This window comes from Nyctereutes procyonoides, unplaced genomic scaffold, assembly GCF_905146905.1.
Source record: "Nyctereutes procyonoides isolate TBG_1078 unplaced genomic scaffold, NYPRO_anot_genome, whole genome shotgun sequence".
Taxonomy (NCBI): Eukaryota; Metazoa; Chordata; class Mammalia; order Carnivora; family Canidae; genus Nyctereutes; species Nyctereutes procyonoides.
The window spans coordinates 41,189,082-41,209,435 of record NW_026575043.1 but is presented as its reverse complement, the minus strand read 5'-3'; the positions used below and the strand labels follow the sequence as shown (position 1 = coordinate 41,209,435).

General features: G+C 50.1%; 1 protein-coding gene across 4 annotated transcripts in view; it reads left to right on the top strand.

The window, feature by feature from the left end:
- The window catches only part of NF2 (NF2, moesin-ezrin-radixin like (MERLIN) tumor suppressor), a 79,744-nt gene extending 63,339 nt beyond the window's left edge, over nucleotides 1-16,405 (top strand). For 2 of the 4 annotated variants that reach the window (XM_055321951.1, XM_055321953.1), the window contains 2 exons: nucleotides 1,135-1,300; nucleotides 13,516-16,405. In XM_055321951.1, the coding sequence (XP_055177926.1) occupies nucleotides 1,135-1,300; nucleotides 13,516-13,566 (217 nt within the window). In that variant the 3' untranslated portion in view covers nucleotides 13,567-16,405. Of the gene's footprint in view, nucleotides 1-1,134; nucleotides 1,308-3,021; nucleotides 6,650-13,515 lie in introns of those variants that run through there. The other 2 variants (XM_055321952.1, XM_055321955.1) reach the window with 2 other exon arrangements.
- Nucleotides 16,406-20,354: the final 3,949 nt, after the last annotated feature.

The window sequence follows — 20,354 nt, the reverse complement described above, 5'->3', positions numbered from 1 at the left end:
AAACATGCCTGAGGCCCCCTCCTGGTTCCCAGCCATAGGTAGTGGCCATTTGTGCCACAGCTTTCTGGAGAACCATACAGTGAATGCCTGGGTGTCAGGGCTTTTTAGCTTTGTCTCATTTCATTCCCACTAACATCAAGCTGGCATCAGAGATAGGTTTCAGTGTACCATTTATAAATGAGAACACAGATCTACAGTGTTTAATGAACTCAGCCAGCATCACACAGCTGATGAGGGACAGAACCCAGATTCAGCTCTAAGCCTATCTGAGGCTCTATGCTCCCACCTTGTCCAATATCCTTGGGATAGCTCTCTTGGGACAGTGTCTCCTGGAGCCCAGGGTAAGCAACCATGAGCCTCTCGATTTGTGGTATCTGCTGTCCGAGTTTCCCCTCCAGCCTTTCTCCATTGACCAGGCATTGGGAGCATTTCATGGTTGTGATTGGAGTGAGGCTACATCCTGTTCTGGGTCCTGCTTTTTTGTAGTTTGTGTTTTTTATTATCAGTGCACACAACAGACTCCACATACCAACCGTAGGAATCACTACAGAATGTTCCTGGTGTTTGTGTTGCATGGTTTGCCTGATGCCCTTAAGTTGGACACCTTGAAGATAATTTTCAGATTTTCACCATCACAGATACAGAGTATCTACCATGGTGGGGATCTTTCTCTTCCTGGTGTTGGCTGAGTGAGCTTCCACCCTCTTTAGGAGAGGACATCCCAAAACAAGTAGGGATATGGCCAGTACCTGTCAGAAGAGGTCACTTGAATAGAATCACTTACCCAAGAAGGGTTGAGACAAGGAGATTGTTTTGGATGCCAGGAGTCTTGATTCATGTGTCATTACTTGTGCAGAACTAAAAGCTTTCTATTGTAACGGGCAACATAGAGCACTTAATGAGGGTTTACCAGAGGGCTTTCCTGTGCTTTATTTTACTTAATTCTGACCACAGCCCTGTGAGCATTATCCCAATATCATGGATGAGGAAACAGACTCAGACCTGTTAAGTGACCGGTCCAGGCTCCCACAGCCGGAGAGTGGCTACACAGAGGTGTGGGCCCCAGGCTTCAAGACCCTGGATCCCATGTCTCACTGTCACCAAAGCCATGACACAGTGTCCTCTTGTCGGCAGAGTGGAATACATGGAGAAGAGCAAGCATTTGCAGGAGCAGCTCAATGAACTCAAGACTGAGATTGAGGCCTTGAAACTCAAAGAGAGGGAGACAGCCTTGGATATTCTGCACAATGAGAACTCTGACCGGGGTGGCACCAGCAGCAAGCACAATACTATCAAAAAGGTACCAAGTCTCCTGTCTTGCTGATCAGGACATTCATTAATGAAATGTGAGGTTGGCATCTGGTTTCCTGAGTAGCCGAGTCATTAGACTATTATTTTTTATGCATACTTAGTTGAGGAAATTGTTTAACTCACGCCAGAAAGGGAATTTAATCCACCAGTGACAGTGAACCCATTGGCTTGATGGAAGGGGAGCCTGTGTTAAAAGCTCTGATGAAATGAATCATTGTTATGAGACAGGTTTTGATCCATCATTTAGCAGTAAAGCATTTTTGTCTTTTAAGCCAAGGGGAGTTCTGCCCAGGGAGCTGCCTTACTTCAAGAGAAGCAAAATGAAACAGAAGCTATTGAGAATGGACTCTTCCTCTAGTCTTTTTGGGTTTCTAAGTGGCAAAGACTATAAAAAAATTTTGTTCTTGCTTTAAAGGAACCAGATTCTGAATTTTTAACTTTTTTCATACTTAGTGTCTAGAAGAACCTTAATGTTTTAAAAGGTGAGACTTCATTTCCATTGCTAGCAGTTTCAGATTGTTTTCTACTGATATTTTGAGCTTTCAGCAATTTTAGAGATGGTAACATTGGGGATACATGTCAGCCCAGGAGTGTACCTCTCTCATGTTGGGCAAAGCAGAAATGGCTTCTCCTGCCACTCATCTGCTCCTAACTGATGGCCCAGGTCAGGCTCATACCTGTTAAAGAGGTGTCATTAAGATCAGACTGTTCGGGGATCCCTGGGTGGCTCAGCGGTTTAGCCTCTGCCTTCAGCCCAGAGCGTGATCCTGGAGTCCCGGGATCAGGTCCTGCGTCGGGCTCCCTGCATGGAGCCTGCTTCTCCCTCTGCTTGTGTCTCTGCCTGTCTCACACACATCTCTGTGTGTCTCATGAATAAATAAATAAAATCTTAAAAAAAAAAAAAATCAGACTGTTCATTGAGTTTCCATCATGATAGTTTAAATAGGTTTAATTTTTTACTCTTTATCTCAGTCTTTCAAGTAGTGTCCCAGGTATCTGTTTTCTTTTCTTTTTTTAAAAAAAGATATTTATTTATTTATTTATCTATCTATCTATCTATCTATCTATCTATTTGGGGGGGTGCATGTGCACAAGATGGGGGCGGGGAGAAGGAGAAGCAGGCCCCCTGCTGAATAGGGAGCCCAACATGGGGCTCGATCCCAGGACCCTGGGGTCATGACCTGAGCCAAAGGTAGATGTTTAACTGACTGAGCCACCCAGGCACCCTTAGAATTCCTTTTAATAGCATAACCAAAAAAGATAGGCCTTTCCCCATTCCACATTCTTCTTTCCTTTGGCTCCCGTCATTTACTGGGTTTCCCTTCCAAAACAAAATTATTAAACAGTTAGCAAAAGGAGAGCTAAAGTGAGGACTCAGCCAGGGAACTGAGAGGTAAAATGACAACGGGCTAGTGAGCCAGTCAGTCCTCAAAGGAGCTGCTGCAGGCCCCGCACCCCAGTCTCTGGTTCCTCATCTGGGCACCCGGAACAGTCTCATTTTTTCTACTGCTGCGGTGAGCTGGGCCCTCAGCCACAGGAACCTGGAATGCTGAAAGCCGAAGAGACCTTTTTCCAAGCCATAAAAACAAACAAATGAAGTCACTTGTCACAATTTCAGGCCTGTCTGAGCATTTTGCAAATGGCACATGTGGCATTGTTGATATCACAGGGTATGTTTTTGTTTTTCTTCATTTTATTTTGCTGGTTTAGCCTCAAGCCCAAGGCAGAAGACCTATCTGCATTTGAGCCCTCAAAGTAGGTTATTCCCAGGTACTCTGTATGTGGTGATGGTACTACCCTCTGTGATACTAACCCATGCATGAGCTTGCCTGTCTCTGTCCCTGGGCCATGCCTAGCCCTCCTGAGGGCAGGTGGTGCCTGGGTACTGGCCGCAGCATGCTTTGAGTCTGAGAGCAGGCATCTACCCTGTGGGGCCAGACCAGCCTCCAGGGGTCCAGAAGGCTGTCTCATTCTGAAGAGCATGTCATGGGGCTGTAGGACCGGCTGTCCTTCTTCACATCTTGTGTCATCGTTGGGCTGGGGATGGTTATGCTTCTTGTCCAGTGAGGTCTGTCTAAAAGTCGTTTGTCCCAGTGGCATAGTCCTTAGATAAATAGCCCTAGCATGGAAACGGGATAAATTTGGGTGTCTTTAACTCAAGATCAAGACCTTTCATGTGGTGACAGCTTCTGAAGACCCACGGTCATACTGGCCACTTCTGGTGGTAGAATGAAGGGGCTGCCTGTACTCCCTCATTTTCCTTTAGAGCTTCCCCTTTCTGTACACATCTGTTTTCTTTCCAAGTAAAACAAACCACCAGCACAGCGGGCTGATTTCTAATCCATCTAAGGGGACCATCTGCCTGTTGGTGCTCTAAAGGCCATCTCTGCTTCAGCACCCCCCACAGCCTGGGGTAGAGTTGTGGTCAGTGTGAACTCACATTGAGACAGTCGCCGGCACCCAGTAGATGAGCAGTCTGGTTGTTGAGTGAATTAATGGAATGATTGCTGCTTTCCTTTTGCAACAGTTCATCATCCTCCCAACATGCCTCGGCAATAGGGAGAATTTATTATGCCCAGTAATAACATCCTACCTCTGCTCCTCACCTGATCCCCAGCAGTATGCAAGCCAGTGAATCCACCGACACCTGACAGTCACGTAGGATGTGTCCTTTGGTGTCCTCGGCACAGTTTCTGCTATTAGGATAAAATAAGCTTATTGGAAGCTTTCTACCAAAAAGTGAGATCTGGCATAAGATAGATCTTATTTGCAGTTGTTATCCAAGCAAGAGAGGTTAGCTATTAAAGTCCCAGATGGGTCTCATTACAAGATGAATTCTGTCAGTGGTTCCAAGAAACCATAACATGAACCTCGATTTGTGTGTGATGCTTTTAGTTAGGCTCCTCTTTCTTCAGTTTTTGTAACAAATGTTGGCATCGAATACCCCACCACCAAGCAGTGCATGCCCTGAGGAGGGCAGTATGGCCAACACAGGAATTGGGCAGGCCAGGTAGATCATTGGTTCAGGTAGTGACCCCATGGTGCCCAGAAGACCATGGGGTGGAGCCACTTTGTGGCTAGCACAGGGTCCAGCAGAAAGTCCCTTTTTGTCTCAGCCCATGCTGTCAGCTATGCCCACATATGACCATACCATTCTGTCTTGATAGGATTTCATCTTTCTTCTTTCTGTAATGATTCAGAACATTTAGATTCTTCAGGGGCCTGATTTTGACTGTCAGTTCTCAATGAGTTCTTATTGTAGACAAATGAGGTTTGATTTGTAGTCAAATTTGTACTGCTCCTAGGACATTCATAGAAACCTTTTTTTTTTTTTTAACGTCTTGATGTAAACCTGTTTTCAAAGTAGGCTGCCAGGTTCCAGTTAATCAAGAATTCTGATTATTCGAGGGTTAATAAAAGCATGGACTTGGCTTTTGATACAGCTGGATTTATCTCAGGATCACTAGATGAAATAATGGGGTTTTTGCTACACATGAAGTTTGATACCCTTTCCAGTGTCTGGACTTCAGTGGTCTCTGGGGCCAGTGACCATGCCTGACAAGCAGCCCCCTGCCTGTGCCGGGGTAGCTCTGGGGTTGTGCCTGCCACAGTCCGGGCCAAAGAGAACCTAGCTGAAGGGAAACACCACTGTGGGCTTTGGAAGCATGGCCAGCTAGCATGTGAAGGGCAGAGCTCCATCTACAAAGTCTGGGACAAGATATGTGAAGGCTGGCAGTGAACTGGAGAGTTTTCAGTGTGCTGAGAGCTTATTAGTCTTGGTTCAAAGCAGCCTGCATTGATTTTTCTTTTGTTTTTCATGTTTTCTGATCATAGATTCTTTCAAGAAAAGAATGGTCCTACCTAGTTGGCTACCACAGTGCAGGCGTGTTCCTCCTCCTCACCTTCAGTACCCTTCTGCCTCACCGTGAGGTCTCAGTATCTGACACTGTCTCCAAAGTACCCTCAGGGGTTGAGTAGCACTTAAACTAATTCCAGGGGTTTACCCTTGGGTTCAGGGGTTGCCATGTTCCCTTGGGAATGCCAAGAGGCTGTCTGGTCTGGTTAACTGAGGTTACCACTGTTCTGCCACTTACTTTCTCTGTAATTCTTTCTCTTGAAGCCCAGTGTCCTCACCTGTAAAGAGTGAATAAGACAGTCCCTAACCCTGCAGGATTGTGATAAGGATTAAATTACACAGGAAATAGTTCACCATAAGAGCTCAGCAATTAACTTCCATGTGTTTGGAGGTAAAAACTTTGAAAAAGCCAAAATTAACTTCACTGGTTCTTTTACTATCTCATTTGAGTTTGCAAGGGAATATTTTTGCTCCTCCTGCTAATCTCAACTCCCTACATTTCCATTTTGTTCCCCCAGTTGATAATCAGTGCAACTGGTTTGGCATTTGCAACTGACTCATAGTGGCCCCTATTGATTAGAAGCTGCCCCTAAGAACCTAGATTTAGGTTCTTAGCATTTCATTCTCAGTGAGAGCAACAGTGACACATGTTCCTGGCCTTTGAATCTTTTGAGTGAGGGAGATCTGGCAGTGAGGCTGAGGTGAGGGGGACACAGGTGTTGTGGGCTTCAGAGCCACAGTGCCGATGAGGTGAGCAGTGGCCAGCTGTGCTGCACACTTGGAAGGTGAAAATGCAGTCCTCGAGCTTGCACGTTTCAGGGTCTTGCTTCCATTCCCTCTCAAGGGACAGGTTTCACTCCCCAATCCTGAGCTGGTCTGCTCATTGTTTTTTTGCCCCTGATCTCCAAGGAAGCACAGGATTTCCAAGGAAATCGACAGATGGGAAATCATGGGGGTCACGGAGCTTAGAAAGCTTATTTTATTAGTAAATGGTTTGAGCCATCAGGGTCTAGCTGTGGTTTCTGCTGGTGGAAGAACACAAATGAGGAGCCTTGACAGTTCTGAAGCTGTAGCCGCCTCTTGGTTCAGGAAGACATAAAAGTCCAATGTCATCTTCAATTTGCACAGACTCCCCTTGGAGATGCAGGGCTGGCGAAGTGGAGTAGAACACTTAAAACACCCAGGGAGGTGATAAATCACAGGGCGAGATTGAATATGCGTGAAAGGCATCTCCCACAATTAAAACAAACGGCCAGAGCCTCCCTGGTGACCTCTGGTCGCTCGCCTCTGAATGAGCTTTCTGTTGCTTGTGTGTGGTTAATGTGTTCAGCCCTTCCATGACCCCAGTCACTCGATGCGAGTGGCTCTGCTCGTTCTGGAGACTGGGCATTGTCTGGTGCAGCATCCGCTGCCCTGACATAAAAGGCAGCACACTGGCTCCATGGCTCCAGAACCTTTCTTTTGTTGTTGTTGAAAGGTAGCAGAGGCCAGAGGGTGGGGGGGCTGGGAGAAAAATGGGGGATGGATTAGCAAGGAGCAACAGCACAGCATGTGTGGATAGAAAACACATGGAAGAGAGTGCAGTGGCAAACTCTTCCCTGCTCTGTGGAAAGTCCAGGAAAGGCAATGGGAGACGTGGACTGGTCTCAGGGAGTTTGGTCTTCATGGACATGATGCCTGGGCTCAACTCCAAAGGCCACTTCTACTTCACACATGTACCAGCTAGAAGATGTCCAGGGGCCTCTTGACTGGAGAGGGCTCTTGCTTATTTCTGGTAGCTGTCTAGATAGAAGTTTCTGTCAGCCTCTTTTCTGAAAGACCATGACCTAGTTCCTCTTTTTGGTTGGGAGACTTTACCCAGTCAAGCAGTTGCCCTTTGGGGAGGTGTTGAAGAGCCTATGAAACCTGCTTTGCTCTCCCAGGATATTTTACAACCCTTTGAAAGTGCTTGATTACATTGCTGGGCCTTATTTGATGCAGTAAAACATTCCATTTGGTCCCTCAGCACTGAAGATGCGTTTCAGTGCAGCTTTCCTCCGGCACCTGATTTGTTACTGCAACAGTGGGAGGGAAGACGGGATGCAAACTCATTCTGCGGGCCTGAGGTTCTGTTCTTACGATCCTTGCCGTGATTTCCCTTCTGATACTGGCAATTTGGAAATGACATCAGCATATCTGCACCTTTTTGCTAAGGTACTCGGCGTGCAGAGTATGCTGTAGCCATGAGTTAGCCGCTACCTGCCCAGTGGGGTGAATCAGGCTGATTAGTCCATTTTCCAGATGAAGGAACGGAGTAGCAAAGGGCTAGGATCACTCAGGCAGCTCAAGACACAGGCACACATCAGTTTCTAGGCATTGTCCTGCTTTAGGTCCCTAAAGGATTAATATACAAAAGAGACCCCTGGCAGATTTTTCTCTAGAACAGATAAAGAAGCTAATAACAAATTGAATGTGTTAATTGGGATGGACTTGGCCTTTCATCCCACCTCTGCTTAGGGATGTGTGTGCGCACAGCTCTCATCCTGTGTATATCACCAGATGGCATTCAGTGCAAGCCATCACTAGGCAAGATGGCAGAAATGCTTAATCTGGCCAGTTTACAGCAACTGTGCCCCTTCACTGGCCTTGCCCCCTCAGCTTGAATTTGGAAGGGGGACTGTTGATCACACCTGAAACCAAAGATTATGTTGGAATTTGCTGCTGCTGGATTTGGCTGCCACCTTTCTGCTCCAGAGTTGGCTTTCTCCTAGTGAATCCCAGCGCCAGAGAATCTGCATGTCCTTTTGAATCTGTGCCCTCCCCCGCTCCTTCATTTTCATTATGTAGTGGCAGAGAGGAAGTATAACATGATTTTAGGGCTTGCATTTCAATTCCACTGCGTTTTTATGGGACATGCAGAGTCTCCAAGCCTAGAGTTATTAGGTTAGTATCTAAAATGGGTTCAGCATTGTGGGTCTTATTGTTTAAAATGGATTAGGCAGTCCCCCTCCCACCTTCCTTTCTTTTCCCTCGGGATGAGTGGATTGAGGCAAGGCCTCCAGAGACTAGTTGGAGGAATCCTGGCGCTCTGATTAGTTTCGTTCTCCCAGCTTAATTGTAGAGCTTCCTTTCTCTCATCATTGATAGCCGACGTGGCTCTGTGTCCTGCCCACCCCCACGCCACCCTTTTTTGCTTTAGGAACAAGATTATCACAATGCAGCCTTGTGAATCAATTTTCTCTATGTGCTGATGAAAGTGTAATTCATTCTTAATCAAGCAGCCTTGCTGCTGTAGGCTCCGTGCCGGAATACATTTAGTTACCCTCCCATCACTTTGGGAAATGATTCCCCCAAAAGGACTTTTAGAGGAGAGCTGGAATGGAAGGAGAGTTGGCAGCCAGCTTCTGTTGTGTTTTTCCAGCAGGGGGCACTCTTGGGAATGACGCTGAAAGATCCTTTGGAGCTGGCCAGCCACATTCTGCTGGGGAGGGCGGGCAGGCTGGGAGGGTTTGGTGAGCCATTTCTCAGAAGTGGACAAGTGCTAAATCATTGCATCTTGATGGGCTGCCTGAAATGCTTACCCGGTGAGTAGGAACCAGTTGAGTCTGCATCTGGCATGCATGCCTGGGTTAGGGAGAAACAGCTGGGCACCTGATCCTGCTAAGGCTTAAGATGAGCCAACCTCCTGTCTTTTTAAGGAGACATATATGTCTCCCAAATCTGAACTTGTTGAGATTAGGTGGATACATCCAGTGGTCATACCACACACAGTTGTGATAGCTTGAAGAGGTGTAACTCTCCAAGTGGCTCCCTCTCCTGCCCTTTCACAGCCTGGTGGCTGTCACAAACAACTGGCAGTTTGATAGACAAAGGAGCAGGAGGAGAGGTGACTCCGCCAGGCTCCAGGCTGCTGACGCTGGGCAAGAAGAAGGGTCCAGGCCCCACAGGTGGATCAGAGCCTCTGTAAGGGGAAAACCAAGTTGTATAGATCTGCAGCAGGGCAAGCAAAGGAAGTTTGTCTCCTCAGAATGGAATTGGATTAGTGACAGACGTGAACAGCTGGTTCAGTCAAGAGAGAACTTAATTCCTCCTGTATTATTCACACGGCTGATTTTAATCAGATGTGAAGAGACAGCTAGCTGGAAGAGAGAAGCAGGTCAGCCCAGTGCCTGGTGAGGAAACTTTATGTTCTTTTAGTCATCTTTAGGGAACTGGCAAGAGCACTGCAGGTTGGGGGCTTTGTGCAGGGCGCATGTGATTTACTGCTTCTTACGGGAGCTGGGCATGACCTCCAGGAGCACTATGGCTGGTGCTTGTCTAGATTCATAGATTCAGCGTGCCTTTAGAACGATGAATGGCAGACGTGGTCAACTTGTGTTCAGACAGAGCTCTAGCCGCTTATCCTCAGAAGGAATCCAAGAAGGTGGACCAGAGTCTGCAGGTCCAAGAACGATACAGCCGTTGTCCATGAGGCCCTGCTTCTCTACCCATGTTCTGACGCTTTTCTGCTTCACCTACTGAAATTGGGAGGAAACTTCTCCCTGGTCAGGCTTGGAGATAAGCCATGGCGGTGTGGGCATAGACCTCACACCCTGTGTACTTGGAAAATTACCCTTGCTCCTAGAGGCGGTGCCCCCCCACCCCAGCAGGTCAGGCTGGAGGGTGAGGGAGGGGTATTGCTGGGCCATCAAAGGGAGTGCTGGGTGGCGGTGGGGAGCTCGTGAGACTGGCTTCAGATCTCAGTGTGACCCACAGGAGAGAGGTGAGGGTCTTCGTCAGGCCATCTCTGTGGTGCTGTGCGGAGAGAGCTAGGCCTGTCACTGAGCAAGAAGGCAGACCAAACGTTGACATGGGCTCGTACACCTTAGGGCATGGGAGGGTAGCAGGGGAACCAGGACGCTGGTTGGCTGGTGTTCATGAGCACACAAAGACCCACAGAGGCAGTTTGTTTTATGAAGGCCTCGCTTTGTGCCATTATCCTCTGAGCCCTCCACTTCTCTCTTATGAATACCTCCTGCCTGTAGCTGTACAGTAATCGTGACAGTCAGTAGGCCTTCTAGAAACAGCAGGTGGTGACAGATCCCACAGGTGAGAGGAACCAGGCAGAGTGCAGCTGGGAAATGCTGTCAGCAGTGCTGGGGCGGCCCTCCTGACCTCTGCCCCTGGGCTTCTGAGTCCTCACCCAAAGGAAAGAAGCCCAAGGCTTCTCCTTGCAGAGCCTCATCTTCAGTGCTTCCCCACCTGCTTTCCTGAATGAGCACAGGGAGAGCCGGCTGGCTCAGGAGGAGGAGATTTTGATGTCTAAGATAAAAGATGCTGCTGAAGGGGGGACCAGGCAGAGGCTGGGGTGCTGACTGGAAGGGTTCTAGCAGCAAATAGTGCGCTTGTGGAGGTAATTTCCTCAGACAGTAGAATCCCTAAGGGAACTGGGTCCACCAGGAATCACACAGTTGTCAGGTGTGCCTGTGGGCTGATGCGGGAGGCTCCCAGTGTCCTCAGCACCAGCAGTCTTGTCAGCCACCTCTTTCTGGTGGGTCTGTCTGGCCCTGTGGCAGCCCAGTGCCTTATGGAAGATTGTGCTGCTCTCTCCTCCTGCCGAAGCCATGTGTCTGCAATGCTTGCCTCCTTCTGTGTGGCCGGAGTATTTGACTTTGCTACAAACCTTTCCGTGGGCTGGGGTACAACTCCTGCTCTTGCAAGATAAGAGGTCAGGCTGAGCCCCTGCCATGCAGTGTCAGGTGGGGATCCAGGGAAGCATCTTGCCTACCCAAGGAGAGCTTTGCCTCCCAGCAAACACATGCTTGAGTAACTGGAATCTGGTGCTGCAGGAGCTGCCAAAACCTTCCCCTGGCACCTCGAGGGGACAGCCAGCATGCAACTCCAGTAGAGGATCCAGGAATTCTTGGAGCCAACGTTGTACAAACGGGCAGAAGGCTCTCAGAGGCCCCCGCGGCCTGGGCTTCCTGCCTAGGGAAGTGGCCAGGCCTCCCGGGGGCTGTGAAGGCCAGCGCAGTGTGTGATCTTGCCTCCTGCACCCTCTCTAACCTGTACTCTGTCCTGCTCCCCCAATGGAAAGAGAGGAGTCAGAACTGGGGTTGGGGGGAAAAACATAGTGCTGTGATTCGTAATAGGAGCTGTTGAACTCTCAGTGCACATCATGCAGGGTGCTGAGTGCTTCCCCAGTTATTCTGTATGTCCTCCTATAAGGAAGGGGTGCTACTACCCCTACTTCACAGTGGGCAGCAGAGGCCAAGTGACCTGCCCAGGGCCATCTAGCTGCCCCGTGGCTGAGGATCAGGCACTATGCCTGTGTTGACTCAGTGTGTGGAAGGGCTGTATCTCTATCTCCCTGTCCCCTGCAGGTGCCCTGTCCCCCTGAGGAGCCTACCTGAGGTCTTCTACGGGATTATGGAAGAAACCTGAGTGGAGATAATGGGTTTCACACCTTAAAAGGGGGGGGTATTTGTTTATTTGAGAAAGAGAAAGAGAGTGCATGCATGAGTGGGAGGGGCAGAGACAGAGAGAATCTCAAGCAGATTCCATGGTGAGCGCAGAGCCCAACATAGGGCTTAATCCCAGGACCCTGAGACCATGACCTGAGCTGAAACCAAGAGTCAGACTCTTCACCGACTGCACCACACAGGCACCCCTGAGTTTTATACCTTTTGATTTAAACTCTCCCTGAAAAGGATTTTGTCCCAGTGATTCTCAGGTTCTCTTTCTTCTTTCCTGGTTACCATTGAGTACCATTATCACAGAGCACGTAACTCCTGACCGTTCTCCTCTGACTGCATTAAGGGAGAAACCCATCTAAACTTGGCTCCCTTCTAGAGGGAGTTCTGCTTAAGCAAAGAAATGAAAGCTCTCTCCATTCTATTAGAGATGGGTTTTCCAGAGAGCTTCTGAAATTGGTTCCACTGAAGAAGACAGCTCAGACGCCTCTCCACACTTAGCTTGTTAGTCAGGAACTTCAAGGCCACAAGATTTGGCAGGGTTTAAAGAGTCGGCTCTCAAGCTGTCTCATTTGAGCACACTGACGCTGCCTGTGTTTGATGGAGAAGCGATAGGTTTCGAGTCTCCCTCCCCCACCCTTTAGGGAGCTGAGATAGTACCAAGGACTTTTTAGATTTAGAGACTGCCAGAGGTCGAGGGAATGGGCCAGACTATCCAGCCAGCTTCTGTGATTTAACTCTAGAGAAAAGAGGCTCAGAGAGGTCAAAGGTATCCACTGAGGCCATGCAGCAAGCTGGTGACAGAGGAGAGTTAGTGCCTGGGCCGTCTCAGCCCTATGTGGAGTTTTGCCATTCCCATGCATCAGACCATTTCTGTTAAGCCTATGTCTTATTCACTCAACAAACATTGAGCTGCTACTAGGTATGAAGCAGTAAGCTAACTGGGTTTGGGAAATATGAAGATGAACAGTACCCCATGTCTCCCTTCCCTGAAAACCCTGCTTTGTGAGGTCTAGGAACTGGATGTAGAACACACAGTCTCCCCCAAGTAGGTGATTTCTGGAGGGGCCCAGAGCAGGGCACTGGAAGGGGCCTGTGGTGGATGCTTCTGTTGGGGAAGCTACTGGGAAGTGGCCTCCTGTGTCAGGGGATGAGGATTCAGCCTGTCAGGGTCACAAATTCTAGTGCCTTTTCCACCCTACCAAGAGCTCAAGCCCTGATCGCCTCCCTCCCTTCTGCCCCCACCAGGTGCTCCTCAGGGCAGCATCCTTCCTGGGAAGGCCTTATAGTAAGTTTCCAGACAGAGCGCTGCCCCATGGGCTTGGTCCTCCTTGCCCAAACCAGTCCTAACTAGAAAGCTCATCGCCTCCCAGCTTGTAGATGGAAACCCCCTCTGAGCTGCTGGGTCATGGACAAGTCTGCTTTGGGGCCACCTGGGGAACAGCATTGGAAGGGTCTCCCTCCTCCTTGTCTGTCACAGGCCTGCCTTGCCTGAGGCTTGTATGCCAAGCTGGTCCTCTGAGCCCTGGAGAGGATGAGCATCCCCGGCTGACATGACCACAGGCAGGGCCCCACAGAGGCACATTAGAGACTCTTGTAGATGAGAATGTGAGACTAATAAAGTGTCCAGGGGATCCGCTGCCCTCTGTGAAAAGACGGTGATGACATTTTCCTGCTGACATGCTTCTGTCCACCAGCCATCCCTCCTGGCATGTCCTCATTTGTCACTTCCTAATGTGAGTTCCTGGGCAAATCTGGAAACTTACTTGGGATTGGGCGCCAGCTTCTTCAACATCTATCTGAGCGTCTTCCCTTTCACTCCAAACCAATCCCGAGATTAGTCCCCAGGGCAGGACAGCACCTGTCATGAAAGTAGAAATCCAGCCCCCTTTCAACTTCTTCTCTGCTTCTTTGCAGCTCACCTTGCAGAGCGCCAAGTCCCGAGTGGCCTTCTTTGAAGAGCTCTAGCAAGTGCCCAGCCACCCCAGGATCTGTCACATCTGCTGCTCCTGGCACCAGAGGGATGGGTCAGACACCGTGGGAGTCATCATAGGTGGGCCAGCTGGGAGCTTCTGTGGAAGCTCTGGAACTTTCCCCAGCTGAGAGGAGAGCCCAACCCCCTTCATGTGCAATTGCCTTGAACTGTGACCTGCAGAGAGCTCTCTCGTGGGGTTCTAGTTCTTTTTAAAATGTTTAAATATTTTTCTTTCCTCATCTAATGTGAGGTTCCATACTTCCTTTGTCAAAGGTGCCCTGGGGTGTGTGTCCCACTGTCCAGTGCTGACCTCCACAGCCCAGGGAAGTGGTTGTAGGGAGTGAAGTGCACAGGAGCCCTGGAGACAGGGAGGCGGCTGGTGCCACTGTCCTACCCCACCCTGGGTTCAAAACATTCATCTCCTCCACTGATGAGGACCTGGCATGCGAAGAAGTATGGTTCGCCCAAGCCCAGGCCCAGAGCAACCTGCCTGCCAGCCTGCCTGCTGCATATCATTGGTGAGCTGACCTGTGGCTCATGACAAGCCACACTATGGGTCCTCAGCCCAGGCACGCCTGAGGCTGCACTCTGGCTGCCAGCTGGTGGGGAATGGGAAAGGCAGCTGGGACTGGGGGAAGACTTTAAGCAGGAGCTGTGATGACAGGCTGGCTGCCAGCAGAGGGGCTGGGAGGCCAGCAGAGCTGTGTAGGAATCTGCTCCATACCAAATACTCCCCTCCTTTTGTCAACTCAGACCAGTCTGAGAGGCAGGCAGGAGCTGTGTGTCTTCCTCACCCCCTTTCAGCCTTAACCTTTCCTGCCTGCGGCGGGCCAGGGAGCTCCCTGGTCACGTTGTAGTCAGCACTTGGTAGCCTGGCCAGGGCCCATTAGGGCTCTGAGGTCCCACAGGTACTCCTTGCTGAGGCCCCAGTCTTGTGGCTGACCATGTGCCAGCAAGCCCTTCCTAAGCCTTGATTGTAGTGGGCCTCCTTTTGGTGTTGCCCTTGTACACCAGGCGGCCCTTTATTTTATATTCTCCCTTGGGCCGTGTGGGTCCCTTGTGCTCCTCTCAGCACAAGCCAGATGCACAAGCCAGGTATCCACTCACTGTTGGTGCTCTCCACCTGCTGTGCACAACTCCCTACCACCGGAGCAGCAGCAGGTCACAGAGCCACCTCCATGGGGCTATTTCCTTGCCCTTTCTTTTCTCTGGTTTGGTGGTGCTGCTGTGATCCACCGGCCATTCAGATCCTTCTAATGGGGCTGCTACATACAGCAGGAGATAAGTCTGAACCAGCAAAAAGAGGCTTATTAAGTGAGGACATGTAAGGGCCTGGAGTTTTCCTGAGAGCAGGGGTATCTCTGGCCGTGCTGTGCGGTTTTGAGAAACTCAGAAGCTCACAAAAGATCCTGCCATCTTTCCACAGTCAGGCTGACCTAATGGTATCCCAGGCTAGCCACTCCCCTACTGGGCCACCTTGCCCTAAGGAAGCCAGCTGTGTGCATCACCCACTCCCCTTAGGACAAGCAGGGTGTAACTCTACATCTGGACACTAAGTGTGGATGGCTGTGGCTGAGTTTCCTTGTGTCTCCTTGTCCCTCAAAATAAGCCTCTTCCCCCAAGATATCCCAGTGAAGGGAGGCGTTTGTAATGTAGGGCCTGGCTCTTGTATTGAGGCTCTGTCTCCCCAGGCTCACCACCCATCCTTCAGTTTCTATGACGAGTTACTTTCCTCCTGACCTGTAAATTTAATCTGTAGCAGTGGCTGTGGGCACAGGAGCATGGTAGTGGTTTATATACATGTTGTCAGGCTTTTTTTTTTTTTTTTAATTTAACTGCTGTGTGTGTGTTCCAAGTCCGGGAAATGCCGAGCCATGTGGCCACAAGGGAGCCAGCTGGCATCTGAGCTGTGGCAGGAGTACCCTTGGGCCCGAGAGCAGACTTGGGGAAGGGGGACCAGGGAGCCTTGCTCATCCAGGAACACTTCAGCTCTCCTTGGAGGCAGGAGCTGGTGTGTACCTCCCAAAGAAGCCTAGGTGGAGAGGATGGTGGCCCTCAGAAAGGTCTTGAGCCACAGTGGAAGGAAAAGGAATGAAAGAGGAGCTTGGTTTTCAGGGACTTGTGCCTATAGCTCAAGTGACTGTGGTCTTTTCAAGTGAACACAGGGCATGGGAGCTTATTAAGTAAGGAAGCCTCTGAATTCCACTGAGAGCAGGGCCCCAGCCGCAAAGATTTCATTAGGAGCTCTTCTGACAGTTCTTGGGCTGCCCAGCTAGTGACACTCCGTGAGGCTGCACTGTTGGCCCTTAGCTGTTCTGCACAGACCACCTCGTTCATCCTGACTGAGGCCCTGCCTCAGCCCCAGCAGGGCTCTGACCTGTGGCATCCACTCAATTATGTACCCGCCAGGCCCTGCTAGACGACACCCTGTGGCATTACATAACACTTCTTAAGTGACCATGTTTTGTAATCTTGGGGACCGGCTTCTCTCTCCCTCTCTTTTCTCTTTTAAATCAAAACAGCAAACGCAGGGGCTGACAAGCAGGACAGTGACTGAGTGTTGCTTGCTGACAGGGCTGGGGCATTGCAGCCCTCAGAGGGGCCGCCTCAGTGGGGAGACAACCTCTCCCAGCTGCCCTGGGGCCAGGTAGGCCCCTCGTGGGCTTCCAGGGAAGCTCCATCCATTTTCAAAGATGTCAAACCACACTTGTTCCAGTGGGGCCTGAATCTTGCTTCCCGTCAGGGCCAGACCATGGAAGGCTATTTTCTATTCCGGGGGATTGTTGTAATTTAAATGATTGTTTTAATAAAAATTCTAAGCTGTCAAAAGTGTCTTGGGATTCCTTGGTTTGCTTGTTTCCCAGCCATTGAGGCGGCAAGATGGGCTGGGTGGTAGGCAGGCTCTGAGGAGATGGGGCTTCCGCCCTCCCTGACTGCTCTGGACTTCAACTTCAGCCCATGTTGCAGTAAGAGAAGGATCCCCTTTTTCAGGCCAATGACAGCACCGGTTACGATACTTTCACCCGGGAACACCCTTTTCCCCCTGTGGGGCACTCAGGGTCTGGGAGAAAGCTCTGGACAGGGTCCCAGTGCCTGTCCTCAATTCCAGATCTGAAAACTAGTGCCAGACTGGGCAACCCCTTCAGGTGCTTCTGCTTTCAGGCACCCCCATTCTGAGCTCTGGAAGAGGGGGTTGGTAATGGGGGCTTGCAGAGCCATTGGGGGCCCTGGGCACTGTCTACAGGACAAATGAGGCCTGTATTGTCCCAGGACCACATGACATTCACACTTCAAGTTGGGAAGCATTGCTGCAGAGCTTATGTTTTTTTGTTCTGTTTCTATTTTTTCAATCAATACAAATCCTTTAAGACCACAACTACTATAAGACAACTCTTATCTCAAATCATGCAACCTAAAATGAAAGATTCAGGTGGCACAATGTGTTATCAGGATTTCTCAGGGACCACAGTGCTGTCTGCCACGTGTCAGAATACATTTCTGTCTCCATTGTACGGGCCAGTCATGAAAAAAAAAAAACCTATCAGAATACACAAATATTTCCAGGAGTTGGGAGATAAATATAAATAATTTTAAAAATATATTCTGGAAAGATATGTTTGAAGTTGTAAAATTAGAAAATTGCAAAATTTGTAGACAACATTTTGTTTTAAATTTATAAAATTAGGGGCAGCCCGGGTGGCTCAGCAGTTTGGCACCGCCTTCAGCCCAGAGCCTGATCCTGGAGACCCAGGATCAAATCCCACGTCAGGATCCCTGCATGGAGCCTGCTTCTCCCTCTGCCTGTGTCTCTGCCTCTCTCTCTCTCCTCTCTCTCCTCTCTCTCTCTCAGGAATAAATAAAATCTTTTTTAAAATTTATAAAATTAGTAACTAATCAGATAAAGGCACTTCACTTATTTAAAATGTAGACTATGTTATTTTTAGTGATTAGAAATAGTTTGATTTCCTATACAGTGCAAGCTAGAGAAAGTACTTCATACATACTGGTCATTTTAAGCTGCCCAGACAATATTTTTGCCTCACTTTTTAAAGCCAATCCCTGACCCCCTCGCCAAAGACAGTAATATGTTCACACAGATGCTGAACACTTAACTCCATTAAGTGGAGTTAGAACTAATAATAATATTACCTGGTATTTTGGTACTGGGGAGACCAGTTGAATTCTCTGCTTTTTTTTTTTTTTTTTAACTTCATTTTGACAGTGCTATAAACCCAAGGCTGCTGGCCAGACCTCTGTGCTTAATAGTAGCGCTTGCAGCCCGGTCCCACGGGGTCCCAGAGAGGCTCCCTCTGAACTCCGTGCCAGCACTTGGTCCGTTGCATTTGGTCCTCACCTGACAGTTGAGTGCCTGGCGACTGTTCCCAGGGCTGCCCACCCCAAGAAGCCTTTGCGTTGGAGGAATGGATAGGAAGCCACCCACGTACAATGATGAATCCTGGCAGCAGGACTCTGGGTGCAAAAGTATGGGTGCAACCATGTCGAATCTCATTTCTTGCACGTCTGGGGAGGAGAAAGTTGAGCTGCCCCATCTCCCTCTGTCCCCCTCTCAGCCAGCCCAGGCCAGCAAGAGGCCAAGGGCTCCTTTCCCCTCTCGGCGGCGATGGGGCTCCCTGGCAGCCTGTCATTGCTGCATTATGGCAGGTTGCTGCGGCCGCAGTCTCTCTCTGGTGGGGAGTCAGGAGCTCGCTTACAGGGAGACGGCTCGGTTCATCAGCCCCGCGACCTGCTGAGCTGACTCAGAGTGGAACCCTCGCCTCGTCCTCTCCTGGTGCCCACTTGATGCCCATCTCACTGGGGTGGCAGCCTCAGAATAGCACCTGGCATGCTGCCTCGGAGCCAAAGAAATCAAGACATCTCCTGAAGAGTGCCGCAGTCAGAGCGGCGAGCCTGCCTCGCCCTCCCTCCGAGAAGCCCTTGCTCCTGGCTGCCCCCTTCCTGCTGGGCCAGGGGCTCTGCTTCCCCAAGCCCGTTTCCCCCTCTGAAAAGAAGGTTGGCGATGACATCTCTGGGCACCTCTAGCATGTTGTCAGAATAACGTGGAAGACCAGATGCAAAAAAATACTCAGATTTCTAAGAAAAAGAGTGAGGATATGTGGCAATTATCATCATTATTTACAAGTAATAGGGGAGCGGCACTCATGAAGAAACAATTTTTTTTTTCTTTACACCCAGCCATGGAGAGGGCTAAAGAAACCACTAGCTGAAGCTCTCAGCCTCTTCTGACCTGGAACTCAGACCTGGGTTCAAATCCCTCCTCAGCGACTTGCCAGCCGTGTGACCCCAAGCCAAGTTACAGGGTTTTATGGGGATTCATAAGAGACCTCCAAGCACAGTGCCACTTGGTGAGGGTGGCTCTTTACCTGGATGCTCCTTTGTGGGGGTAGGAGTGGGCATGCAGGGAGAAGCAGAGAAAAGAGCAGTAGTGACCCAGAGGAAGCTCTGGCTCTGAAGGGTCAAGCCCACCAGTGGCCCCCACGTGGGCCTCATCTCTCCACCTGCACGGGGAGCTTAATGAACCTGCATCTGGCCTGTTTGTCCTCGCTGTGTTTGCCCAGTGCCAGCTGCAAAGCCCCGGAGATGATAGATAACCCGGCTGGGGCTGCATGGAAAGGATGTTCTGGTTTTGTCACATTAATACCCGCTGCTCCAGTCAATAATTTACCGGAGGCTCAGGGGGAGAGAGGGGCTGGGTGGGCAGTGCTGGCTCTGCACCTGGAGCCCTTCCTGAGCCTGTGGGTGCCCGGGCTGTAGAAAACCCAACCACAGACACCAGGGAGGCACGCCAGTGACCTAATTTTCTCTTATCAGGCATAAGGAAGAAGTCCCCATGGAGTCTTGCCCATTTCTAATATAAATAATGTAATTCCCCCGCCTGCCTGCTAGGGGAGGAAGGGGCAGTCTTTGATCTGAAGGAATTAAGTCAGTAAACAAAAGGGAAGAGGCTGCTGAGGTGTCTCCTTATGGGCACCTGCGGTGCCATTTGCCCTGAGAGAAAGGAGTTAAACGCAGGCAAGTGAAGTGGATGGGGGTGGGGCAGCCTCCCGCCACTACCCCCACCCCTGGATCTCCCTTTGTCCCCCACTGAGCCTAGAGACACTTTTCCACGGTTCCAGCTGCAGGCTAGCCCATGTATGGTGTCCCCCTCCCCCTCCCTAGACTGGCCCAGCTGGGACCCCTGGCAATTTTCAATGGAGGATAATTCTGGGAGAAATATGTGTGCCAAATCTGCTTGGTCTGGGATATGCAGCTTAGCCCAGGGACCCCAGGCCCGAGGAGAACACCCTCCCTGTCCCTCTCTCTGCCACAGGATAAAGGGGCCTGTGGCTGGCAGAACCATCCAGACTGTGTCCCACAAGAGGGCAACTCAACGCTTCCAGCCTGCACTTCAGGAGAGCAGGCCTTGGAGCATGGTCCTTTAGAGGCTCTCTGCTTGCCGCTATATGGCCTTGAATAAGTCCCTTTTCTCTCTGGGCTTCCAGTCCTTGGCTATAAGGTCAGGTTTGAACCAGAGGAACTCACACTCGCTTTCTTATTCCAATAGTCTTTGAATATCATATTTCTAAAGGAATTCCTCAGCTGATCTCCCCAGGCCCTGTCAAGCCAGTTTCACTCTCCCAGGGAGCCCAATAGGAAGTGAGTGACCCCCCTGGTATCCCACAGGATAAATCACAACCAAGAGCTGGACAAGAATGGGGTGCCCTGCACAGATAGCCAGGCTCACCCCGGTCCCTTCGGGCTCCAAGCTCCTCTGGCACAAATG